The sequence below is a fragment of the Sphaerodactylus townsendi genome, linkage group LG10 (genome assembly GCF_021028975.2).
Source record: "Sphaerodactylus townsendi isolate TG3544 linkage group LG10, MPM_Stown_v2.3, whole genome shotgun sequence".
NCBI classification, from domain to species: Eukaryota; Metazoa; Chordata; class Lepidosauria; order Squamata; family Sphaerodactylidae; genus Sphaerodactylus; species Sphaerodactylus townsendi.
This window is the reverse complement of record NC_059434.1, coordinates 646,901-673,043: the sequence shown is the minus strand read 5'-3', so window position 1 is coordinate 673,043 and position 26,143 is coordinate 646,901. Positions and strand designations below refer to the sequence as shown.

General features: G+C 48.2%; 3 protein-coding genes across 5 annotated transcripts in view; 2 read left to right on the top strand and 1 right to left on the bottom strand.

The window, feature by feature from the left end:
• Nucleotides 1-8,975, top strand: part of TULP3 (TUB like protein 3) — a 39,529-nt gene extending 30,554 nt beyond the window's left edge. The window contains exons 10-11 of the mRNA XM_048509530.1: nucleotides 870-1,041; nucleotides 1,364-8,975. Of these exons, the coding sequence (XP_048365487.1) occupies nucleotides 870-1,041; nucleotides 1,364-1,497 (306 nt within the window). The 3' untranslated portion in view covers nucleotides 1,498-8,975. The remainder of the gene's footprint in view (nucleotides 1-869; nucleotides 1,042-1,363) is intronic.
• Nucleotides 4,143-22,482, bottom strand: LOC125440021 (basic salivary proline-rich protein 1-like). Its single transcript, XM_048509529.1, has 6 exons — nucleotides 22,433-22,482; nucleotides 14,806-14,847; nucleotides 14,559-14,694; nucleotides 14,343-14,358; nucleotides 11,573-12,380; nucleotides 4,143-4,414 (listed from the first exon to the last, which is right to left on the bottom strand). Exons 1-6 carry the CDS (start codon nucleotides 22,480-22,482, stop codon nucleotides 4,150-4,152), a joined length of 1,317 nt encoding a protein of 438 aa, XP_048365486.1. The 3' UTR covers nucleotides 4,143-4,149.
• Nucleotides 11,663-26,143, top strand: part of TSPAN9 (tetraspanin 9) — a 208,446-nt gene continuing 193,965 nt past the window's right edge. For 2 of the 3 annotated variants that reach the window (XM_048508807.1, XM_048508806.1), the window contains exon 1: nucleotides 11,663-11,945. The gene's annotated coding sequence lies outside the window, so the exon portion shown is untranslated. The remainder of the gene's footprint in view (nucleotides 11,946-26,143) is intronic. The other variant, XM_048508805.1, reaches the window with a different exon arrangement.

The following is a 26,143-nucleotide window of genomic DNA, read 5'->3' as shown; positions in this document are numbered from 1 at the left end:
TAATATTAGTGTAATAATACTGGAATTACTAAAATCAAGACCTTCAACTTCTTTGCCGCCCCACCCCCCGCCCCCCATTGGCAAACAAACCCCAACCAGTTTCCCAAGTCTCCAGAAATGAAGCCTGGTGCTGCTTTCCCCATTTTAAAAAAATGCAACTCATCACTGCGAGAAAAAAAAGCTCTTTTCTGTTTTTTGGCAAAATCCATGCCTTGCTTGCTCCTCCCCCCTCCACCTGTTTGCAAGTGCTGCCGCTGAAGCCACCACCCGGTGGTTTGCCTTGCAAATGCCAAACCTGCCCTCGACCCCACCCATGTCATCTTCGACATGGTCAATGGCTCTGCCCCCCCCCCGCTGCCGCCCCCCCGCCAACTGGGCTCCCAGCCAGCAGCCCCTTCTGCCCTCCCCTTAAATATTGCTGTAACACTCCATTTGTGCATTCAATTTGGCTGTCTGCTGCTGCATGGTATGCTGATGAAATGCCTTGCTCAATGCTCAGGAGTTTCACGAATTGCGGCAGAACCGGGATGCGAATTGGCTGCCCTGATCAGAAATGGTCTTGTCCAGGGCTGTGTGGAGGTAGCAGATATGCTGGATAAACAGCCGGGCCAATTTCTAGGCTGAGTGTGCAAAGTGGGCAAACACACCCGCACAGACCTTCGCTGCTCTCACCATCTGTAATGGGCTGTTAGCTTATATATTTTGGAGGTCTTTCCCCTGCTGCTACTTGATGTATGTAGTTAATTATTAAATCATATATCACAGAATACATTAAAATAGGTACATTGCCATAAATACTAGAAAAAGTGGGATATAAATGGTAGATTCTAATGAGGAGTGTTTTATCTTCTGTTTATTCTGTTGCACAGGAGCTTGACAGTTTGTTGTCAAAATGGCAAAATAAAAACCTAGATAACCTGATTGAGCTACACAACAAGGCTCCTGTGTGGAATGATGACACCCAGTCTTATGTCTTGAACTTCCATGGGAGAGTCACCCAGGCCTCAGTGAAGAACTTCCAGATTGTTCATGAAAATGACCGTAAGAGCTCTGGCAGGGGTTGGGACTGACACCTCTGGGAAAGGGGGGCAGCAACTCTGGCAAGAGAAATGGGTGGGGCTCCCTTGCAAAGGGAGCAAGGGGAGCAACAGACGGCCTGCTTGTCAGGCTCCAGAAAGAGAATCCGTGCATCGAGACCTCCGGGCGGACAGACAGAAAGAAATGGGAAAAGAAGGAATCGTCTTGGACTGCAGGCCTACCCCAGTTTAGAGATATTCCTGTGTGTGGGTCTAGTCAATAAAGCAGTATCCCTTCCATTCTTATCTGAAATGGTGAGATTCTAATCTTCTCTTTCTCTCTCCAGCGGACTACATTGTGATGCAGTTTGGCCGTGTTGCTGAAGACGTGTTCACTTTGGATTTTAATTATCCCCTGTGTGCCCTTCAGGCTTTTGCCATTGGACTCTCCAGCTTTGATAGCAAGCTAGCGTGTGAGTGACAGAAATGGTGGCATTCCCAGCCTTTCATTTCTTTTTCTTCTTGCGCTAATGTCCAGGCTGTCTGATGTATGTATGTGCGGAGGATGGTAAGCGGAGTTGCCAGCTCCAGGTTGAGAAATACCTGGAGATTTCGGAGGTGGAACCTGAAAAAGGCATGTTTGGGGAGACGAAAGACTTCAGTGAAGTCCAACAGCCATTTTCTTCATTTGATTTCTGTTACCTGAAGATCAGTTGTAATCCCAAAAGAGCTCCAGCTCCACCTGGAGTTGGCAACCCTAACCGAGATATATCTGAGGGCACTGAAGGGACATCGTGAGCTTCTGAAGGCAGATGGAGGTACAAGAGCAGCCCTCTGGTGAAGCAGCCCTCTGTTCCGCCTGCCAGGTGCCAGAAACACACTCAAGCAGGGAAAAGGAAACGTGGGATGTCATTGTTGCTGATGGAAGTGAAAGTAAGGGAGGCTGTTGGCCAGAGAAGGCTCTGTTGTCAGATTATTCTCCTCTGTCTGTTCTGTTATCCTTCACTGGCTGCCTGCATTTTTAATGTTCCTTCAGCTGAAGGCCTGTAATAACTGTGTGTCTTATTACTGTGCAGCCCAGTTTTTCAGTGAGTTTGATGGCTCAGGCTTCTTGTTGTTGCTCTCGTGTGAACATTATTTGTTGTAGGACTTTGTTCTCCAGGAAGAGATGTGAGAAATTTAAAGTCTTTGGTTGGTTTGAAGACTCCTGTTCCTGCATCCTGTCTGCTTGGCAACTGTTTTGGAAAATGCTGACTGGAATCTAGAAGCTGATCTAGACGTGTCCCTAAGAGCTGCAATTGAGTGAAACAGAATTTGAAAACCCAATGACAATTTTAAAAAAAATTGAACTATAAGAGTTTTTTGACACTTTAAAGATTGACAAGTTTTGAAGTTTCTGTTGAATCTTTCTCTTTTCTTTTGGTTTTTAGGTGACACAAGTCCCTTGTTTATTTTTACTGCAATAAGATATCATGGCTATTGCTCAGGAATGTGATCTGTTTCTTGGTGAGAAGTTGTGAAAAAAGCACCCTTATTGCTGGTCTAGGAAAGAACTTTTGGTGGGTAGAAGGCAAGTCTTCTTTGTTGTCTCTGTGCAGCTTGACATATTGGTTGTGCATTTGAGCAGAACATTCAGAAAGTTCTGTAGTTAAAACCCACAGTAAACTCCTTCCTTTGAAGGGTGTTGTGCATATCAGCTGCATTCCTATAAGCCACCTTTCTTGTGCAGCGTACAGTGGGGATGAGTTTTGTGGGTTTCTGATTGGATGGCTTAGGGGACAACATTTTTAGAACCTTTAAGGTTGATCTCAGTACCTCTTGTTTCCACATTCAGTCTTCTGTCCAATCAGGCTCCAGCTTGAGAAAAATCTGACCAAAAAGCAATCTAAAGGTAAAACCAAGGGAAAAATCATAACTGAGGCTTTTTGAAGACGTTTACCCAGGACGGAACCTTCTTTCTAAGCTACCAGTTTTGTCCACTTTGAAAAAGATAATGAGTACTGCTGTTGACTTCAAAGTACCAATATCTGCAGATTCTCCAGTAGGATTTTTGAAAACTGAAATTCATCATTAAGCACAAGGAAGAGGTTGAATACAATTCCTAGACAGACTGGTAGACATTGGTACGCCGACCTCCTCTTTTGAGCAGTGTCATGTCTCATTGCTAAGCTGAAGCTCCACCTGTGGACCAAGTTGGCTTGAATTCCTTGTCAGCTTCTGAAGGGAAAGATAGATTTCCCCCTTCATTGGTCTTGTGCTCCACCAGCTGGGCTTATTGACCATTGTTGTAGTGCCATCCATCAAAATCTTATTCAAATAATGGCAGGTTTTGCTACTGGGAATACGATGGGTGGAATGACAGCTACCTTTGTGTGCATTTTTTATTTTACCCAAGAGAAGACTGTTGCTCTCCCTTTGGGATGATCACAGCGCTGATGCTCTGGACTGGGACCACTATTCCTTTGCTTCGTTAGTCTCCTCATAGTGATCTACAGCCTTTCTTTTCTGGGGTCGTGGACAGTCCTTGAGCTGCCTGGACAGTCTTGTCTGAGGCCCTGGCAGGAGTCAAGCTCCACAAAGGGCTGAACACTTCCTGTGGCCACCAACTAGGCTGCTGCTGCTGCTGCTCACCTGTGTTTCGGTGCCATCACACCAGGTACTTGTCCTCCAGTGCATTTATTTAGAGGATCTGCACGCCACCTTTCTATTCTAAGTGAACACCGAGGGCAGTTAGCAATTGTAGAAATGAAATATATAAAACATCCTGTAGTACATCCTGTAGTTAAAAGCATCATTGACAGTCAAAATCCAGCAGTGTCAGATCCCCAATGATTGAAACAACACCTTGTAGGGAACAGAGGTTTATTCATCCTGAGGACACCTTTGAAAAGCCAGAATTGGCTTTTCCCCACACAAACAGCAGTAATATCTTCCAGGGTTCCCCCCCCCCCCCCATGTGAACAGTGTGAAGAAATATGCAGACAGTTAGATAAGAGCAAGAGTCCGTTGGAGCTGGCCTTGACCAGCACCTGGTGGTGAAAACAGAGGCACACAATATGATTCCCATCCCACCAAAGCCCAGAACAGCAAGCAGCTCCCAGCACCCATGTGGCATCCTGACACTCCGCTTCCCCTAGGGCCCTCCCCCCAGTTTGCTTGGACAAGAACGATGGAAGTCTTGTATGAGTTTGGGTGCTTTGATGTGTTCTGCCGCCACCCACTCATCATGTCCAGGTAAACATCCTTTCCAGGACACCAAATACTGCAAGCGGTTACTATAGATGCGAGCATCGCGGATAGCAGAGACTTCATAGTGCTTCTCTCCATTAATCAGAATTGGCTGAGTTGAAGTAGTCTCTGGATGCCATAAATCCGGGGGAGGTGCTTTCTTGAGCAAACTGCAATGAAACACAGGGTGAATTTTATGTAAAGCCTTCCTTAGGCAAAACTAATTCAGCAGTCACACCATTAATAACATTAATGATTTTATATGGCCCAATGTACTTGAGTCCCAGCTTTGTAGGTTTGTGAATGTCTCTTAAATTTTTAGTGGACAGGTACACCATATCGCCAGCCACTCCTGTCTATGCTTATTGGCCTGATGTTTGTAAGCTACTTGTGCTTTCTGAAGAGCTTTCCGAATAGAAGGCCACCCTTCCAAGAGACTGTGGATCCATTCCTTAAGTTCAGGAGAGACAGCCAAACCCTGAGGCAGAAAAAGAATAGGCTTTGCCGAACGACTGGAGACAATTTCAAAAGGGGTCTTGCCAGTACTGCTATGAACCACATTATTATATGCATATTCCGCAAAAGGAAGCAAATCCACCCAATTATCCTGCTGATAGTTAACATGGCATCTTAAATATTGTTCCAGAGTCTGGTTGGATCTCTCGGATTTCCCCATCCGATTGTGGATGGTAGGGGGAGGAGAGGGCTTGATGAGGGCTACCCATATTTGGTCATTGACCGTAAATAGAATATTCTATTCTATTCCTAATGCTACCCATGGAACTTTTCTTCTGATTCCGGCACCAGTATTTATTCTGATCCCCGCATTGAGAAAATGCACCAAATTTGTTTCTGGGTGAAGTGGTGAGCAACCATAAGCCTGCACTTTCCACGGAAGACTTGCAATTGTATGTGAATGCAAAAGTATGTGAATACTTGCAAGTTAAAACATGATAGAACATCCTTTTCCTTTATATTGCTAAGTTGATCTTTTTGGGTTCACCTTCTGAAAAGTAAGTGAGAATTAACCCTGGTTATTGTTGTTGTTTTTAAAAGAGGGATGTCATGTGGTGTAACCACAAATAAACTTGTCGGGAATTATGACTGCAGATCAAAAACTGGCTGGGTCTATTGCCCCATGGCAGCATAAGTATCTGAAATTAAAAGTATCTTTTAATTTCAGAAGTCACATCTGCCTAATAGAGAGAAGTCAGTTCAGAAATTGTGCAGCTTAGAACATAGGCGTCTGCCTGGATCAGACCAGTGAGGGTCCATCTAGCCCAGCAACCCGTCTCACACACAGTTGGCCACCCAGTTCCTTTGGTTGTCCAACCACAGGGCACAAAGGCCGAGGCCTTCCCCCTGTTGTTGCCTCCTGGCACTGGGATTCAGAATTTGGCTGCCTCTGAATGCGGGGATTCTTTTCAGTCGGCATGGCTAGTAGTCACTGGTTGATCCGTTCTCTGTGAATCTGTCTAGGCCCTTTTTAAAGCTGTCCCGGCCTGTGGCGCTTTCTCCATTATTTGGCAGCAAATCCCACTGTTAAGAAACTCACTGTGTAAAGAAGTATTTGACCTGCCCATCATCAGCCTGGTCTCACAGGAAAGTGCTCCAACCCCCTCATCATTGTGGTTTCCCTTTTCTTTTATTTTTTTCCTGCTCTGTGAGACCCTTTTTGAGATGCAGTGACCAGAATTGGGCACAGAATTCCAAGTGAGGCATCACTATTAATCTATACAGGGGAATTTATAAAACCAGCCATTTTATTTTCAATTCCTATCCTAATAATTCTCTTTTCACTGCTCCAACACAATGGATTGGCACTTTCATTGAGCTCTCGACTATGACCCCAAGTTCTTTTTCCTCCGTAGTCTCAGCAAGTTCAGCCCCATTTTCCTACCATGAAGGTGGATTCCCCCCTCCCTTTGCACATCACTTTATATTTAGCAAGATTGAACTTGATTTGCCACGTTCTTGCTCACTCATTCAATTTGTGCAGATCCTTCTGGAGCTCTTCACAGCCATCCTTGGTTATCACCATCTGGAATAATTTAGTGTCCTCTGCAAACTTGACCACTATTCTACTTACTCCTAGTTCCAGATCATTTGTGACAAGATTACCTAGTACAGGCCCTAATCCTGATTGCTGTTGGACCCACTGCTTGCCTCCTGTGGCTGAGTCTTAAAAGACTGAGATCTGGGCCTTTTTTCTCCATTGTGAGAACTGATTGTTCGCTTTGCTTCATGTCATTTAACTAATTTTTAATCCATAAGAGAGCCCATCTTCTTATCCCATGACTTCTAGGTTTACTCAGGAGTATCTGGAGAGGTACCTTGTCTAAAGCCATTTGAAAGTCCCAGGCCACTCTTCTCTACATGCTTGTTCACTTCCTCAAAGAACTCCCAAGGATTGGTGAGGCGGGGCTCCCCTTTGCAGAAGCCGCCATACTGACTGCACTTCGGCAGGCTTTGTTTCTGTACATGCCAAATCATTCTAGCGTTGATTAGTTTCCACTAATTTTCTTCGAACAGATGCTAGGCTGTCTGGCCTGTAGTTCCCTGTTGAACCCCTTTTAAAAAAAATAACATTTGCTATTCACCAGTATTCTGACAGAGCTGCTAAATTTAGTGACGGCTGATCTGCTAAACTGTATATGTTTCCCTAAGAGCTCTGGGTGCCATCAGCACCTAGAGAGGCATCAGTTGTTAATTTCCTCTGTGAGTCTAGAGCTTTACCTCTCGTCACCTCAATCGACTCAGTTCTTCAGACTGCCTTTCTGCAAAGAGTGGTCGTGGCCTGGATGCAGGCCATACACTTTCTCCAGTGAACACAGAGTCCAAAAAGTTATTGAGCTTCTTTTCCTGATGAGACACTGGAGTGGATCCAGATTCACTGCTTGTGCTGCGGGTATCATCCCTTGACCTGCATGAATGCATGAAACTCTCGGAGGAACTAAGGCCAACATCAGCGCCCGGCTCTGTGGCATTCATCAGAGGCTACTTTTTTCCTGGCTGTTAAAGCTAAAGGCTCGAGAAACCATCTCTGTCTTCCAAGTTTCAGTTGTCCTTGATAGTTGAAGGTGGTGAGACTCCCATGAACACAGCCAGATCCTTCACATCAGTGTTTTCATTCTGAAACTAACTGCCTGGAGTAGGAGAAACTTCATTAATGTTCAGCAACATCTACTGAAGGATAGTCCTGTTACTATGTCTTTGCTTGAGGCCTGTTGCCTTGAGGCCTGTTACTATGTCTTTGCTTGAGGCCTCTTCTCTGACAATTTTAGACTGTTATCCTTGAATAATCATGGCATTGTGATTTCATTGGTGTAAATACATTTGGCTGCTCTCTCTGTCTTTTGACCTACATAACCCTGCCCAGGACTGTTCTATATCTCCCCATCCAGTGGCAAAATATTTCCTCAAGGATCTCATGTATCATCTGCATCTACAAGGAACCTGTTTTTGGTACTGACAGAACTCTTGTGCAAAGCCCTTGAGCAACAGGTGGTCTTCATTTGCTGTCACTCTCTATTGCTCTCACTTGGAACGTCTACGTTTTGCTTTTAGCAAACATTTCTTTTTCAGTTTAAGGGAAAGTTGGGTTCTCAAGAGGCCAAGACTTTCTGGATGAGGTGCAGCTGCCTTCTAAATGTTGTCATTCATAGCGGTGCTCACTTCTATAGGAAGGAGGGGAAAGATTCCTCCCCAGCTCATGGCTGCTCTACTGGGCAGCCACTGCTGTTCAGGTACCTCATTTGCTTGGAAAGTAGGTTTGTTTCCATGGCTGTTTCACCCCCCCACCCCCACCCCGTTGTACCAAGTATTAAAAAAATCTTATTCTTTCTGTCCTTATGCCTAACATAACTTCTGGAATTTTAGTATTCAATTCCCATACACTTCAACAATATCGTTGTCTTTCCTGAAGTTCTTTCAAGTTTATTGGTAACTTGGCATTTGGTGTCAGCCTGTTTTAAAATATGTGGTAACATTTACATCACAGGTGAAGTGGTTTAACATCTTCTGTCTTCCATAAGCAGAGCTAGAGAAAGCTCACCAGGTTACAAATCCAGGATGCTTTGGAGAATATCTTGATAGTTAAACTACTGTAATATTAGCAAAACTTTGTAGTGTAGGCAAAATGTACACTATTGACTCTACTGTGACATTTTTAAATAAAGGATTGCATCCCATAGTTTTGCCCACACCAGCACAAGAACTTGGCAGGCGATTCATTTTCCTTGTGAGTTCAGTATAGAAACAAATCGAATGAATGCATGTGATCAAGCTTGGCGATATGATTTTTAAAAGATAATTCATTTAACATATACTGTTGATGGCCTATGGACTTAAGTTATATCATGATTTGAAATGAAACTAAACAGTGCTGACTGAATTGTTGCATATCGGACATGGCCGGCCTGGTTTCATGATTCCAGTAGATTTTGTGTCATTTCTGTTGTGCTTGCTGTAGCAGTGCAGAGAACTAGCATTCACACACATTGGTGGTGATTTTATACTGTCTTATCCTACTGCACTTTGAACCTGATCTACCAGCTTTTGCTCCTTGAAACTGGTCCAGACCATGCAGGAGCTGACTGTCTGCTGTCTTGCTGCTTTGTGTTTGTGCTGCAGAGAACTCCACTGTGCCTTGTTTTACATCAATTATATTTATATCTTTTGTATGACAAGAAGATAATTATATATGTGTATTAAAATGTGAAATTTTGAGAAGCTTTCCTCTTTTGATGGTTTGCTTTGGATTTTGTTGGAATATTTATTTCTGTCTCATTTTTTAAACAATTACCTCCCAAAGTGGCCACAGCAAAGAAACAGAGAGAGACCTTTGCTGAAATTTACGAACCAAAAGAAAAAGATCCCCAAAGGAAGAAGAGGAACATGAGAAGGGATTATTCTCAGCCTGCCTGAGTTTTTGCTTGAATGGTGGGGGCATAACTCTCCTGAGCCCAGCCCCAGAAGCCTCAGGGCAGCCGGACCATGGAGTGGGATGCTGCTTGGGAGGGAGGGAGCAAATGAGCCAGCTCCTTGGTGCAGCCTTCCAGGGCCTGGGGACCGGCCAGGGGGCCCTTTCTCAGTCCTCAGCAGCCTCCAGATTGCAGTCCTGACCTACTGCTGATGCCCGAGGTGATTTTGCTGTCTGCTTTCTCCTTGTTTTCAAGCCTCGCCTCCTCCCTAGTCAGCTAAACACAAACAGGAGCACAGTTAGGCTAACAGACCAAGGGCAGCAGCTTCCTGCTTGGCCCGAGACCATTGCTGTGTTCTCAGTCCATTGGACAGCTGGCCAACGCTTCTGAAGCCCGGCTGCATCACCTCATCTAAGGACCTATGAAGTAAAAGAGAGCCAGAGCAATGTAGTAGTGTCAGACTAGGATCCAGGGGGACAAGATTCAAGTCCACACTCTCCCATTACTTTTGGTGGGCTGCAGTGACGTAGGTATAGATTTTTAATGGGGGTTGGGGGCGGGGCCATGCCCCCACCCACCCCTGGGACATGGCCACGCCTCCTCAAGCCCTGCCCCCGGCGTGAGTGCTTATAAAAGCAGCCCTCCAAGGCCAGGGATGGCAGACTCCCCTGCCCCGCCTGCCCTCACCCCCCACTGACTGGGCTTCCAGCCTGCAGTCCCTTCTGCCCTCCCCTCCGGGCAGAGGCGTAGCTAGGGAAAATGGAGCTTGGTGCAAAATCTGAGTTTTGCGCCCCCCCCCCCCCCCAATGGGTGGCCACTGTGATGCTGGAATTCGCCCCCAAACTTTCAATGGTGTTTAAACTAGGGAGCCCAGATTCTCCTTTTAAATCAAAGGGAGAATCTGGGGTCCCCAGTTAAAACAACAGTGAAATTGATGCTGTTTGGGGGTGGATTCTCCCCCACCCGGAAACAGCATCACTTTCAATATTTAAACTGTGGACCTCAGATTCTCCCTTTAAATCTATGCCGAAGAGGGTGGATTTAAAAAGAGAATCTGGGGAAATTTGGGGGTACCTGCTGTCAGGGGTGCAATTGTTATACATAATATAATATTAATAATAATAATAATAACACCATCTTTAAAATGCCTACAGATGTGGAGGGGCCAGCCTGCCCAGGCACGGCGAGGGGGGTATTTCTGCCAGCCACCAGGTAGGACTAGCCACCCCAAAACCCCCTTGGAGGCGGGGGTCACCGCGCCCCACTCTTAGCGAGGAGACGACTGTGGACTTCCAGAGGAGGAGCCTACCATGCAGGGCCAGCCGGGCAGCGGCCGGTGTAAGAAGTGTTCCTTCTGCACAGCTTCTCCAGAGGGCTTTCGGGTAGGGGGCGCCGCACCCCCCCCACTCTGATGGACCGAAGCCCCAGAGGGTGCCCTGCATGAGGCTCCACTGGGGTGGGTGCAGGGACATAGGTATAGATTTTTATGGGGGGTTCAGGGGACAGGGCCCTGTCCCCCATCCTGGGGGCAGGGCCACACCTCCCCAAGCCCTGCCCCGGGCCTTAGTGCTTATAAAAGCAGCTGTCCAAGGATGGGGACGGCAGACTCCCCACCAGCTGGGCTCCCAGCTGGCAGCCCCTTCTGCCCTCCCCTCTGGGCAGACGTGTAGCTGGGGAAAATGGAGCCCGGTGCAGAATCTGAGTTTTGCTCCCTCCCATGGGCGGCCGCTGTGATGCTGGAATCCACTTCAAAACAGCATCACTTACAATAGTGTTTAAACTAGAGAGCCCAAATTCTCCTTTTAAATCCACCTTAAAGGGAGAATCTTGGGTCCCCAGTTAAAACAACATTGAAAGTGATGCTGTTTGGGGGTGGACCCCCCCACCCTGAAACAGCATCACTTTCAATGTTTAAACTGTGGACCTCAGATTCTCCCTTTAAATCCATGCCAAAGGGGGTGGATTTAAAAGGAGAATCTGGGGAAATTTGGGGGGGGGGGTGCCAGCTGTCAGGGGTGCAATTGTTAAGCTAGCAGCACCAAACTTTCAGGATATCTCTAGGAGACTCCTGATGATACCACCCAGGTTTGGTGAAGTTTGGGTCAGGAGGTCCAAAGTTATGGACCCTCAAAGGTGTAGCCTCCATCTTCTATTAGCTTCCATTGGAAAAACATGGGAGATGTGGACACCCCCTTTGGGAATCCATAACTCTGTACCCCCTGAACGAAACCTCTCCAAACTTGGACAGTATCATTAGGAGAGTCTCCCCAAACATCCCTGAAATTTTGGTGCTGCTACCCTAAAAACTGGGCTCCTTGCAGGCCAAAAATCGGGAAAAAAACATTCAAAATACAAAAACCTGCAATTGGGGCGGAGCTTCAGACATGTAATGGGAGGGGCCCTTACCTACGTCTTTGGGCGGCTGGGGGGAACTGCGCAGCCGTCATCCAGGGAGGAGGGCTCCAGGGGCGCATCCCCCCAAGAGGGAGGAGGACGGCAGCCGGGCGGGGGCGGAGGGGGGGCGGGCCCGTGGACTCCTTGCAGGACCCCGCCCACAACCGGCCGCCGCTTGGGAGGCGACTGCGCATTCGCGCGGGGTCGCCCGGCCCCTCTGGCCTGTAAGCCTCGCCCGCCTGGGGCGGGGCAGGGGCGGGGCAGAGGAGGTCGAGGCCCCACCCCTCGCTTCCGCTGGCCGCGCCCGAAGCCTCAGCCCGGAGGGACCAGCCGCCGCCGCCGCCGCCCCGCGCGGAGAGAAGGGAGGGGGCACCTCCAGCAGGCGGTGAGTCCGGGCGGCGCCTCTGGGCGCGTGCAGAGCGCGAAGGGCCCTCCCTCGGCACGGCGGGCCTCGCGGGCTCTTCTCGGGGCGGGCGGGCGGGCGGGCTGGGTCCGGCGGGCGGGACTGCCCGTGGCAGAGTCCGCGGGGCGCTATCGGAAGGTCCCTCACCTTCGGCCCCATTGGTTTCCTCAGAGCAGCCCCGCGAGGTGGGACGGTGCGGGCAGAGCTCGGGGATCGGTCTCGGGCGGGGGTCGCGGGGGTGCCGTGCAGGGTCGTCCCGGTGCCTCCCTCCGAGCGAGCGGCTCCTCCGCCGCGCCCCCCTTTCGGGCGGGATGACGCGCGGCCGGGCAGGCGCCCTTGCAGCTGGGCGGCTCGTGGCTGTTCCGCTCCCGGGCCGGGAGGCCCTCTCCTTCGACCCCCCTCCGGACGTCAGCCCTGCTGGGGGCGGGGGGGAGGGGGATGCTTGTGTTCCAGCAGGAGCTTCAGGAGGAGAGGCAAAGTAGCGCGAGAAAACTACCCGGCAGGGGAAGAGTTAAACATCCCCTTTCTTTCCCAACAAAACTAGCAGAATCTGTCGCAGTTGTTTGGGGAGAGAGGAAGGCTTCCCGGCCAGATCTTCCTCTTCCTCCCTTTTTTGACTTGCTCATCTGAAGAAGGCGAGGAGGCGGAGGCGGAGGCGGCGGCTTCAGTGTTATTAATGTTCTGTGCGTTTTCTGTTATTTTCCCTGTAAAGATATGTTTTTATTTATTTACTTCATTTATCGCCCACTTCTCTCCCCCCCCCCCGGCCCCCCCCCCAGTGGGGTGTCAGTTAGTGTCTTGTGCAGGTTGCTTACTTAGAAGTTTATGTGTGAGTTTGTCTTTAACATACATTAGAGACTGGATCAAAGTAGTCAAGAAATGGATCAGGTGCGAGACTCTACAAATCTGTTTTGTACAAGCCGTGTTGCAGCTAGTAAAGACATCAGAATGTATGCAAGGGATTTATCAGTTAAAACCTTTGCAGAAGCATCACTTGTTCATCTGGCAATAAATGGTCAGATTGAGGAGTTGGCATATGCTGAGATTCCTTGAACTGGGGTGTTGTTGGGTTTCTGGGCTGTATAGCTGTGTCCCAGTAGTATTTTCTCCTGATGTTTTGCCTGCATCTGTGGCTGGCATCAGGAGAAAATGCTACTGGGACGCGGCCATACAGCCTGGAAACCCAACAACACCCCAGTGAGTCCGGTTGTGAAAGCCTTTGACAATACATTCCTTGAACTATTCAGATCACAGAAATGGAAGTGATATATTAAACAGTGCAAGGAATGGTATTACATAAATAGAAATATAATGCAGTGAGACTAGGAAAGACATATGACAAATGGGAAACCCACAAGGGCCTCTGGGAAGGTGTCAGATCCCCAATGATGGAAACAAAGTCTTGTTAAAGCAGTCCTTTATTCAGCATCGTGAGTAGTGAGTACAGCGTGGAAAAACCAAAGCTACCTTTTCCCTGCGCAAACTGCCAGTAATATCAGTGAGGGTGCACCCCCCCCCCCCCCCCCGGAGAGCTCAAAGCATGAGAACCAAAAGCAGAAATATGCAGACAGTGAGATAAAAACACAAGACAGTTGGAGTCTGCCTTGGCCCACACCTGCTGGAGAAAAGAAGCAGGAAAACACTACACAATATTCAGCTAAATGCCCATCCCCCAAGCCCAAAGCTGCAAGCGGCCCCAGCACCCTGGAGGCATCCTGGCATCACTTCATTTCCTGGAGGTGACTTTGTTTCCTTTGCATCCCATCCCTCTGCGCCTTCTCTCCTCTTATCTTCTCCCCTTTCCCTGCTTCCTTCTGACCTTCCCGTTCACCAGCCACCCTCTTATTTGGCTCCCCACCAGGCTGCGGCTACCTTTAGTGTTTGTTTGCTACAGTTATGCCCCTCTTTTCTCCCCACTGGGGACCCATCGCTCTCCCCTCCTCCATGTTTCCTTCACAAGAACTCGGTGTGGGTCAGAGTGCCCAATCCTGGTTCACCACCCTGCCCACTATACCAAACTGACTGAACAGAACAGCCCTGGAGGTGCTGTGGTCAAGCAGGAGGTATTTAATCAGCTGGCCCAGGGCTCATATTGCTGGACCACCAGGAGGATGAGTTGGCCTCTCCAGCTCCCCACCCCCCAGCCATTCTCTTTCAGAAATAGGGGTCACGCTCTGCTTCCACATGTAGTCTGAGAGCAGACTTCATATTGCAAATTTACATTTCTTACTGGGCTATAAGGGAGAATTTCAGAAGAAAATCTGTGTTTTGTAGATTACAGCAAAACTTTTGATTGTGTGGATCATAAAAAGCCATGGGTGGTTTTAAAGGAGATTGTGTGCCATCCCCCTAATGATTGTTTTGATGCGCAACCAGTACGCTGGGCCAGAGAGTACTGTTAGGATGGAATAGGGAGAAAAAGAATGCTTTCCGGACAAGGAAGAGTTTTATCTCCTACTGTCTCTTCAGTTTCTATGCAGAATGTATCAGGAAAGGTGGATTAGATTTAGATGAAGGTGGAATGAAAATTGGGGGGGAGAAACATTAACAATTTGAAATATGCCGGAGATAATGCAGGAAATGAGGAAGACCCACCAGGAGATGGGTGGTCCCCACGGTGGCCCTCCGCTGAGCCGGGCCTGAGGCCTGAGCCAGGCCGTTAACGAGGGGATGTTTCGGGGGATGACGTTGATTCACAGGGGCACTATGAGCCAGGAGCAACTTGGCAGCACTGAGGCACACGCAGTCTGACAGCACCCTGCCAGACTCCGCAAAATCCCAGAATTTCCTCCTTTTGTTCAGTCAGGTTCTCATCTAAGATGACTTTCCTTGCATCGCTTACCCTTGGATAACCATGAGCCAAGACATGAAACCTTTTTTGTAGCTGCAGAGACCGAGAAATTCCAGTTTCAGAAAAATGACTGTTTTTAATTGCAAACAATGGATCCATGAGTAAAAGCAGACATTTGGTAATGGGAAGGGGCATTAGGTCAGCTTGCCACCCTGGGAGCGTGATGGCTGGAATGTGCAGTCGCCCACATTTGCTCGTGGAGGAGGATGCTGTGACTAGGCGGAGCCTTTCAATGGCAGAACAGGTACAAAGCGATGCCTGGCTGAGTCCATTTAGCTGGAGGGTTGGTGGCAGTGAAGAGATGGGGATGGTCACCAGGCCACCTTTGAGGCTGGCCGCTCTCTGCTGCCCAGGTGTGGCCAGGCTATTGGCCTAGTTAGCAGCTGGCATCGCAGGCCCCAAACTCTGCAGCTTGGACTTCGGAAGCACAGCCAAGAGAACTAGCTCTTTCTTTTGACCACACTACCTGCCAAGACTGTTTGAGTCTAACCCCGAAGCACTTGCAGAGTGTAAACCCAGCACTCATAAAGCAAAGCAGAAAATCCATACACAGGTACTCGGGTGAAGTGCTTTTTACCTCTCGCTAGAACTGTTCTCCTTTGACTTGTTATCTCTTTGATGTGTACAATTGTGTGTCTTCTCTGTTCTGCCTGCCTGTTCCACCTCACTCCCTGTGGCATGAAGAAGGCGTACTTTTTGGCAAGGAAGCGTGCTTTCGGGTATCCAGGTGGGTTTTTGTATAGAGTCAAAAGGGGAAATATTTTTGTTCCAAGGAAGCCAGATTTTTATATAATGTTTATGTTTTTATATTCATAAATCAAATTGGAATATACTTGATGTTCTTGTGTAATATCTGTTATCAATATTCTCAATTTCTTCTTTCCTCCTTAAGTGGAGCATCAATTTACAAGAGATCTGTAAAATAATAATAGAATGGATATGAGGGAATCTGGTCCTGTCTGGCCACAGCGGATTCCAAAGAAGTTTTTAAAAACATGCCCCTCCCCCATCATTCTCCTACAGTCCATCCTCAACATTTGAAACTTTCTCTGAAAAGTGATGGGAGTCAATTAGATCACTGTTAAACGACCCCCATCCAGACACAAGCTCTCATCAGCACTTTGATTTGTGGTTGAAGGAACAGGTATGTGAGCCATGGGATCAGGGTCATGGGGGGTCATGCCAGGCCTAGGCCACCAGGCCTCCCCCCCCCCCCGGTTGTCTTGCTGCACTGTAAATGGCAGGTCTTCGCCCATTTTTATAGTTGTATGTAAAATTGTGACAGTTGTCTTGCGAGCCAGTTGTGTTTGCAAACTGACTGACTTGATGTCTCAAACTGACGTCTTTGCCTGTAAGTGGAGTGTGTGGAATGCTTGTTAGAAGCATAGGGAGGCTGTGCATCCTCTATAAATAGGCACCATTATTGTGTTGTGCCCACACTTCCTCCAAATAAAGCAGACTCAGGAGTTAATGAAATCTGAGTTCATTGGTAGAGAAATCAAGATTTATCTCACAACTGTCTATTGCCAGAACTGATATTCAGTTAGCATAGCAGTAAATATAACACTGAGCTGAAACCCACCCCATCCCTTGCTCCTTCAGCCAAAAGCGGAACTACTGCTGGACACAGAAGTCTCCAAGGGCAGAGGATGAGATGACCACATGCCCCAGGTGGGCAGAAGAGCAGTTCGCTCTGCGTGCCAAGCAGGGTCTCTACAAGGTGCCAACGTATTCTGGGAGGCCTGGCCAAACTGCTTGGCCGGCTTGAAGACAGGGTCACACAATCTGCTGCCCATATTTTTGTTCTCACCTTGCATGGATCTGTACTTACGCTCCTTGTATGAATGTTCTTTGAATGTTTCCTTTGATAACAGCCAAGGACAATAAAGGGACTAAGCGCTTTTGATAGTTTTAACAACAGTTTATTGTCCAGAGAGAGTGGCCAGAGTTGGCCAGTGCCAGCCATCTACAACTGCGTGGTCCGAGGCCAGGTTCAGGGAGCCCAGCCAGCGCAACACAAGCTCCTGTCTGTTGAGGCACAGAATATTTCTAACTGGATGTGTTTCAGAGCGGTTCAGAGGCTTGACAGTGGGTGAGCCTGCTGCTGGGCCAAGGAGCAGGAGAGTTTCCATCATCTGGAGTTGAGGCTCATTTGCACGGCCATTCTACATGGAGTTCCAAGCCTTCAATGCAAGCAAGCCTTTATTGGCATAGACAGCAGTACAACAATAGTAAAAAACTGATTTAAAAAATATACAGTACAGGAAATAAATGTTAGGTCAAAGGAAATCTACTGGCTTTTAGTAATTTCCAGGAGAAAGTCTGCCACTATCATACAGAAAGAAGGATCAGGATTATCCAGCAAGTAGTGTAATCTAAATAAATCGGGGAGATCAGGTAAATGTAAAGGAGTAAGATTCACATACTTGGATCTGATTTCCTTGAATCTGAAACTGTAGTAATTGGTGGGCCAGAGATTCAACTGTGCCATCATTACATGGGCGCAATCTTTTAGCCTTTTCTTGCTTGTTAAATCTGCCATGTAACAAGGCAGAAGGCATAACATTAAACCTGGCCAGCAGTATGGCTCTCCTTTGAGCAGGGATTATTAAACGATACAGGTAGTGTGCCAAATGGCCCTGTTCAAATGGAAGAGAAAAATACAGGGGGGAGCATGTTTTCTTGGCTGTGGTGATTAGGGTAGAGAACTCTATTCAATAGTTGACCTTTTAATTTTCTATAGGCTTCTGAATAGGACAAAGGGCAAAGTGAATCCACTGACAGTCCAATAGAAGCCATTTTTTCTTCGATTATGGAAAACCAAGGGGTTGGAATGGGTGTCAGAGAGCAGACGGTGGACCAGGGAATTACAGTCCGAGAGAAAATGGATTCGCAGCCAGAATCTAAAAGCCCTCAGCCAAGCGGCTGATTCCAAGGAGTTTTGACCTAACTCCAGACAAAGGGCTTCATAGGGCACGCAATTTGGGAGTCCAGTTATCTTATGAAAAAACTTGGATTGAAGGGAATTCGAGGAGTGGTTAATAGCTTGAATCCAAATTGGGACTCCATAAAGCAATCTTGAGGCGACTTTGGGATTGAAAAATCTGAGGGCAGGAGGGATAAAGGAATGGCCACTGCTGTAAAAGAAACGTAGTAATGCTGACATACTGTTAGATGTAGCTAGGAGAGCAGCCTTCCTATGGGTTGCCCATGAAAGGTTATAGGAGAATGAAAGGCCGGGGTACTTATAGCACTTAACCTGTTCAATTTGGGTGCTATTCATTTCCCATGTGAGCTTCTTAAACCACCTAGAGAAGACCCAAACCTTGGTTTTTTCATAATTAATTGTCAGTCTGTTGGATTCACAGTAATCCACACAGCGCTTCATTAAGCGTCTGAGGCCAACTCTGGATCGAGAGAGAAGGACAGCATCATCTGCATAGAGCAGAATTGATACATGGGATGTACCCAGTTTTGGGGCATGGCTGTTCACTGCTGAGAGAGCAGAGGGGAGGTCACTGAAGAAAAGATTGAAAAGAGTGGGGGCCAGGACGCAGCCCTGTTTGACCCCTTTGGAAATTGGAATACTGTCTGTCAAAAGGCCTTCGTGGGAACACTTGATCCGGCAACTGGTATTTGTGTGCAGTTGCCTAATTAAGAGCAGGAGTCTGGCATCAATGTTGAGGGCAGCCAGTTTTGCCCAGAGAAGTTCTCTTGGCACAGAGTCAAAGGCAGCCTTTAAATCAATAAAGGCAGCGTAGAGTTTGTTATCTGCATTGATTGAGTATTTACAGGCTAGGTGTAGTAGCACCAAGGCATGGTCCAGAGGAGATTTCCCCTTGCGAAAGCCTATTTGTTCAGCCCCCACTGCACCAGAGTGAGAAAGCCACAGCTGAAGTTTCTTCAGTAACAATTTAGCATAAATCTTCCCTATCACTGAGAGGAGGCTGATGGGGCGGAAGTTGGCGGACTCTGAATGACTTCCTTTTTTATGAATGGGAAACACAGTTGCAGACAGCCAAGTCTTGGGTATCATACCTGAGCTGTTTACTTGGGTAAAAAGAGTGGCCAGGATGGGGGCCCACCAGTCAGTATGAAATTTCAGAATCTCTGGAATTATAGAATCAGGGCCAGGGGCTTTCCTTCCTTTGAGGTCCTCTAACAGCTCAACTACTTCTTGAGATGAGACAGGAGGCCAACTTGGCAAATCTAAAGGGATAGGTGAAGGAGATCCATTGCTTAAAATATCATTGTTAAAAAGTTTGCTAAAATATTCATGCCAAATATCAGGGGTAATACAGGTAGGGGTAGGAGGCTTGCTTCGGTTAAAATTATTCAGGACAGCCCAGAGTAGCTTGGAGTTGTTAGAAGTTACTGCAGAGTGGAGATGTTCCCATTGAGTGATGACATGTTCCATTTGGTTCTTCCTGATTAACTGGCGAAAGTTGTTCCTACAATTTATTAGTAGGACGAGGAGGTCCTGGTCTCCTGAAGCCCTAAAGTTTCAATATAAGGAGCGAATTTGGCTATTGTTCTCCATACACTCTCTATCAAACCAAGGTGTTCTCTTTCTGCTTTGGTGGGTTTCCCCACAGTGGACTTCGAAAGATATTGAAGGGTGTAGCCCCATTTCGGATGGCACTGTTCATATCCTCTTGTGAGAGTGGGCGGTGGAGTGGTTGAGTGACCCAGTTGATCCTGATGCAGAGAGGGACAAAGTTCTGGCCGGTGAAGGCTAATTGGAAGGAGACGAGGCCAGGCAGACCGGCAGGGACCACTCTCCTTGGGTGGGTACTTTGTGCTTGCAAGTATTTCAGTCACCATTTCTTGCAGTATAACTTTCAGGAATTACTACATTAAAGATAGTCTGTATGTACACACAAAAAGTTGAACTTTGTGTACAGGGTGGGGGGATTATTTTCGCAAACATATTTTTTTCCACATGAAAGGTACTCCCAGAAATATTTTGAAAGTGTAGTTGGTGTCAGAAATCTTGACGGTCCATAAATACCTTTTTTCCTACAAACAAAATAATCCAAAACAGCCACTTTTAAGAGAGAGTTCTGTTCAAACAGTTTCTCTGCTTCCTTCTGTAAAGGATTCAATGGTGTTGATGGTGAAGTAACCTTGAGTGCATTCCACAGCCCGGGCGATGGGCCAGATGCATCGGCGGAGACTTTATCTCTGCGCGGGAGATGAAGCCTCTGTTCCCATGGGAAGCAGGAAGGGGGGATGGGGTGACTGGTATTATAACCTGTGCTTCTGGCGGGAAGTGTCATTCCTGCCACTGCGTGTACTTGAGCTTTCTAAGATGTCTTAATAAATGGACTTTTACTCCCAAAGCCTTTTATTTCTGCGTCTATGGAATTCCTTACAATAGTCTTATATGATCACAATAGGACTAGCAGCATATTGGGATATAAAGTTTATGAGACTGAAGGGACTTCTGTCACGTCTCCAGTTAGTCATTTCTTTTCTAAACTGAAAAGTCCCAGATTCTTGAGCTTTTCTCATTACTGTCATGTATTGTACGTGCCTGTTATGGTGGCTTGGAAACTTCTGTTGGTGCAAAATCCCATGTCCAGAATGTTCATAGAGATATACCACAGAAAGTGTAAGTGTCATGCCTGCTGGCAATCCCGCCCCCCCCCCCCAGAAAACATCTAGTTTAAAGGGTCATTTTTGATGTTTGGGGTCCTGATAAGCCAGAGTCCAAAGGCCCTCCTCTCCCCGTTCCTGAGATCGTTGTCAAGCCCCTTGTCTGATACTGGGCTGCCCATCTGGGAGGGGCCCTGCCTGGAGTTGCTTCCGCTTTTGCAGGTGCGCTGCTATCTGACGGTCCGGCCTTGAGGGCCTGCTGCTGGGTCTGCTGCTGGGAGGGGCCTCGTGTCTGGATCCAGCTGTGCTTTTGTGTTTCCATGTCGGGGTGGGGAACCTGCGACAGATTATCAATTGGTTGGCGTGTTTTTACTGAGCATCATCTTAATGTCAGACTCCCTGGATCAGGACCCATAAATGCTCTGGTTGATGAAAGGATTTTATTGGCAGACTTCAGGGCACAGTGAAGAAGACGACTCTGAGTAAAAACGCGCCAAGCAATTGATCACCTGGCCCTGGTTCCCCACCCCCACATGGAAACACAGCAGCACAGCACAGCTGGATCCAGCCACGAGGCCCATCTCAGCAGCAGACCCTCAAGGCCGGACCGTCAGATAGCAGCGCACCTGCAAAAGCCAAAGCAACTCCAGGCAGGGCCCCTCCCAGATGGGCAGCCCAGTATCAGGCAATGGGCTTGACAGTCGTCTGGGAAACTGGTGTCTTGGTGAGAGAGAGAAGCTCCTTTGCCAGAGCTTAGGCTGGGTGGGATCTGTGGGTAGGAGCGACTGCCCAGCACAGGGAATTCTCCTACCCAGGAGGTAGCATGTTTGTCTACTTCTTTGCAGGCATTATTGAAGACCTGTTTATTCTGGAAAGATTTTGGTAGTTGTTGATGCCATAATTGTTCTGTGTAGGTGTTAAAATCTGATCTGCTTTATGATTTTATGGACTTTAGTGATTTGGGTTGTATAGTATGTATTTTTGTTGTAAGACACTTTATGTACGTTATGGCTGTGGTTCTTGTAGCCCATCAGTTGGAACACACTGGTGGCCATTGGTCTTCACAACATTACTGTTCCCAGGGCATCCATTATCGGCTCCAGGAATGTGTATTCTTAGGACTGTGAGACCCAGGTGGAGTGACAGCTGCAGGAGTCAATGGGCTGATTTGGGGAGGGAAAGGGGGGGAAAACCCCTTTCCTGCATCATGTGTGAGTGAAGCTCTGCTAATGGAAAAAGGAAAAGGGAGTGATCTTTCCCCTTGAGCCACAAAGTCCCAGACCTAGAATAAACTGTCTTGGGAATGCCTGCATCGACCTCCCATGATCCTTGCCCTGGATCCAACCTATCATGAAAAAGCAAAGCATATATCTTTCCCCCTGTCAGAACTCCTCTGCATAGACAATGAAAAAATTGAAAGTTCAAAGATTTTATTGCTACAAGCAGAAGGAAGGCAGAAGTCTGTTCTGAGCAATTCTCTCAGAACAGACAATAATATGTTCTTATGTTCTTATGTTCTAATATGCATCTGTGTGTGTCCCCCATGTGAGAAGCCAAACAGCATCACTTCCACTGCAACTTACTGCCAAGGTTACAGAGGCAGACACCTGTGGGAAGCAACAGTAAAGAACAGCAAGCACAGCAGAGCAGAGCAATAACCCAGTAGCCTCCCATCCCCCATGGCACACATCCTGACACCCCCTCGGCTGTGTTTCACACGGACTTTATAGGTGGAGCCAGCAGTATAAATAGCTGAGCTCAGCATGGCCAGGTCTAGCCTAAAACTTTGCAAGCCGTTTAATGCTGGACACAGGTCAGGCTGGGAGGGGGGCAGGGGGGGAGGGAGGGAAAGGGGAGAGAGGTTTCTAGTGCTTGCTGTAGGAACTGTTTTCCATAGGTATGCTGCTGGTTAAACAGCAGAGCAGCTCCTTTTTCTGTCACAGCTTCCTGGCTTTCTCTTCTCCGCTGTCTATCTCAAAGGGCTCCATCTTCGTCGTTGCAGGAGCAGGGTTGGGCATACCTCTCCCCCTTCACTCCAAGGTTCTCGCCCTGGGAGGGGAAAGATGCCATTGGGCCTCTCTGCTGTGGCCAGGAACTTCCCCTTTTGTTCCTTCGGAGCCAGTGAAGGAGCATTCTTTAGGACTGAAGAGAGAAACACCTGGGTCTGGTTTAGAGTCTTTGTGATTTTCTCAGCCTATGGCTGAGTGTAGCCTCTCTCACCAGCATTGTCCAGAGTGGTGAACAAAAGGGTGCACATTTAAAGCCAACGAGAGAGGAGGTCCACTCCCCCCCAGTTCTCTTGGAGGCGAAGACCTTCTCGGTGGGTGATTTCCACCCCATCTCAGGGAGGAAGGATCAAAAACGTCACTTCCTGTTCAGGCTAGGACTCCAATTATCTCCAGTTCTATTTTCTGCCTGAACAGGGAGTGCATGGATCCTTTGGACTCCTTAGCTTTCTACCAAAAAATTCTTTATTTTGTCTTCTGTCGTGAGTTTTCTTTTCCTCTTGTGTTACCCTTGTATTCGTGTTATTTTGTGTGTGTGTGTGTGTGTGTGTGTGTGTGTAGGCTTGGGGAGTTTCTTACTCCCCCTGCTTCTCCCTTCCTGCTCAATTCTCCGTTCCCACCAAAATGGCAGATCAGAACTTCTCCCTTCCTAGGGAGATCCTCCAGGGGGGGCGGGCGCAGAAGCCACTAGGGCTCCTTCCAAGAGGAAGTGGTATCTCCCCCCAGCAGCCGCGTCTCCTCCTTCGGAGCTCCAGCTGCGGCCAGCAAGACTGCCTCGCAGGCAGTCAACTGTTTTGCGTGCCGCATCGGCTCAGCAGCCAACGGAAAACGCGCAGGCGTGGACATTCAGCCAGAGCCTCCCGCGAAGCAGGGGAGGATAGCGCCCACCCACGCACTACCAGAAGACTCTCATGCGGGCTCAGAGGGACACTCCTCAGCGGATTGCCCAGCAGGGAACTTTTGGAGCGGCAGTCTCGGCGCACGCAAGGCAAGTCCGCTCAGCGGAGGGGGAGGGAATTCCCCCAACTCAGAGACAACTGGCCCTCCCTTCTTCTACTAGGGAATGGCAAGCCCTTCCCTCCACTGAATTTCCAGCATGCCAGAGGGCCATCGAGGAGCACATTGAGTGCTACCTCCAAGGCAGGGGATCCAGCGTTACTGGTAGTCCACCTGTAAGGAACTTGCAAAGTCCAGACCAAAAGTAACGTTTAGCTCTTTATTGATCTGGCAATCTAAGTCACACACACGGAATGTGGGAACTGGGGCCCCAACGCAAGAACAGCCGCTTTTACAGGCTCGCCTCCCAATTCCCGCCAAAGTTAAACAGCTATAGTTCCCATCCGAAAACTACAGCAAGACAGTTTCACACAGACAGGCAAGGAAAAATCAAAGCAGATACAAGGAGCACTCCCCAATTCCGGGCTGCGCGCCAACCTTGGCAGACGAAAACTCTCCAAGGTTAGACAGCAACCTTACACCACCTCCCTCTAACTCACCAACTCTGCCTGCTATTGTCGAAGGCTTTCATGGCCGGAATCATTTGGGTGCTGTGTGGTTTCCGGGCTGTATGGCCATGTTCTAGCAGCATTCTCTCCTGACGTTTCGCCTGCATCTGTGGCTGGCATCTTCAGAGGATCTGCCTGCTATGCTCCAAGGGCATGCTAGAGGTTACCTAGGTCCCCTGAGCATGCACTCCCTCACTCCTCAGCAGGAGGAGAAGACAGCCATGTAAAAGGGCTGGATCCCAGTTCCTTCGAGCACCTTCTGATAATGAGGAACCCGTGAAACCCAGGGCAGGGGATCCAGGGTCACCGGTAGTCCACCTCCCTCTAATGCACCAACTCTGCCTGCTCCGCTCCAAGGGCATACTAGGGGTTACTTAGGTCCCCTGAGCACGCGCTCCCTCACTCCTCAGCAGGAGAAGACAGCCACGTGAAAGGGCTGGATCCCAGTTTGGATCTTAGAGCGCCTTCCTGATTATGAGTAACCTACCATTCTTCCTCTGATCAGTCCTTTAGGAGTTCAACCAAGAGAACCAGGAATTCCTCTTCGCCAAAATTGCGACAGCTCTGGAGTTCTCAAATTCTCCACCAGGGGCATGATGTCAAATCTGCAGGCCATTTCGGCTTTGTGAAAACCCCTGCACTTGTTAAGAAGGCAGTTTTGGTGGAGAACCATGCGTAAGGATATTGAGGATTACATCAAAGGGTGTCCTGTGTGTGCCATGGCCAAGACAATCCCTGCAAAGGCTCAGGGCCTGTTACAGGACATTGCCTTACCTAGTGCCCCCTGGCAAGTGGTTTCCATGGATTTCATTACTGACCTGCCCCTGAGTCATGGCAAAACGGTGATTTGGACTGTGGTAGATTTATTCTCGAAACAAGCCCACTTTATTCCATGTGCTTCTATTCCCACTGCCCAGAAATTGGCTGAACTGTTCATGTTGCATATCTACCGTTTACATTCGTTTCCGAAGAAGTTAATTTCGGATCGCGGCTCCATGTTCGTGTCTCGTTTCTGGAGGGCCTTATTCAAATTGTTAGGGGTGGAGCAGGGGGTCTCATCTGCCTTTCATCCACAGACCGATGGCGAGGCCGAGAGAACCCAACAGACGTTGGAACAATATCTTCGTTGTTATGCCAATTATCAGCAGGATAATTGGGTTGACCTGTTGCCCTATGCTGAATACGCCTATAATAACTCTGTTCATAGCAGTACGGGCAAGACTCCATTTGAGGTGGTTCATGGACAGTCAGCACCCCCCTTGCCCCATTTGCTGCTGTCAGATGCTTCACCCGCACCTGAACTTCAGGATTGGATTCAGTCTGTGGCTCAGCAATGGCCGGAAATCCTGCGTGCCCTTACAAAGGCTAGGGAGGCCTACAAGCGTCAAGCAAATAAGCGCAGGCGTGATTTCCCGTTGGTGGTGGGTGACATGGTCTATTTGTCCACTAAGAATTTGCGTAGTCTGCACCGACCCTCCAAGCTGAGTGCGAAATGTGGGCCCCTTTCGAATTGTCAGGGTCATTAACAAGGTAACCGCTGAACTGGACTTGCCAAAGCTTTGAGTAAAATTCACCCTGTGTTTCATTGCAGCCTGCTGAAGAAAACCAATTCCCCGGATGTCTGGCATCAAGAGATGAAAGTGCCTCCTCCGATTCTGATTGATGGTTCCAAGCATTATGAACTGTCTGATATTCTTGACTCTCGCATCTATCGAAACCGCCTACAGTATTTGGTCTCCTGGAAAGGTTGTTTGCCTGGGCAGAATCAATGGATCTTTGTTACAAATGTAAAAGCCCCTGGTCTTATAAAAAAGTTTCATCAACGTTGCCCAAACAAGCCGGGAGGAAAGCCCTAAAAGAGGCAGTATGTCAGGAGGCCTAAATAAAGGGATCGCTTTTGCTGCTTTAAGTCTCACTGTGGGGAGGGGGGTAAGGGTTAATGCTGTTTCTAACTGTCTTTTCTAGCTGCTGTGAAATGTCTGCACATCGCAGGTGTCTTCAAGGTCACGGACTGGTTCTCTCACTGTTATCTACATGCATTCTATGTGGGGCACTCTTTCCCATAGGGGGTGGTGGTGGTTGTCCGTTTGACTATAATTGCTGTGTGAATACTGACTCCGGTATTCTTGGCTTTGCCAACTGCAGACCCATCGTTTCAATAAACTGCTGTTCTACAACACGAGTTTGTCGTTTTACTGGGGGTTCTGACATTAGAGGAGC

What these genes read in the sequence shown, in the direction of transcription:
- LOC125440021 (XM_048509529.1), bottom strand. Translation starts at nt 22,482, where the DNA reads ATGGCATCTTTCCCCTCCCAGGGCGAGAACCTTGGAGTGAAGGGGGAG. An exon ending in TGGCTCATGGTTATCCAAGG is followed by an intron (nt 14,695 to 14,805) that starts GTAAGCGATGCA and finishes CGTGTGCCTCAG; the next exon opens with TGCTGCCAAGTTGCTCCTGG. An exon ending in CCAGCCGCCCAAAGACGTAG is followed by an intron (nt 4,415 to 11,572) that starts GTAAGGGCCCCT and finishes GTTTCATTGCAG; the next exon opens with TTTGCTCAAGAAAGCACCTC.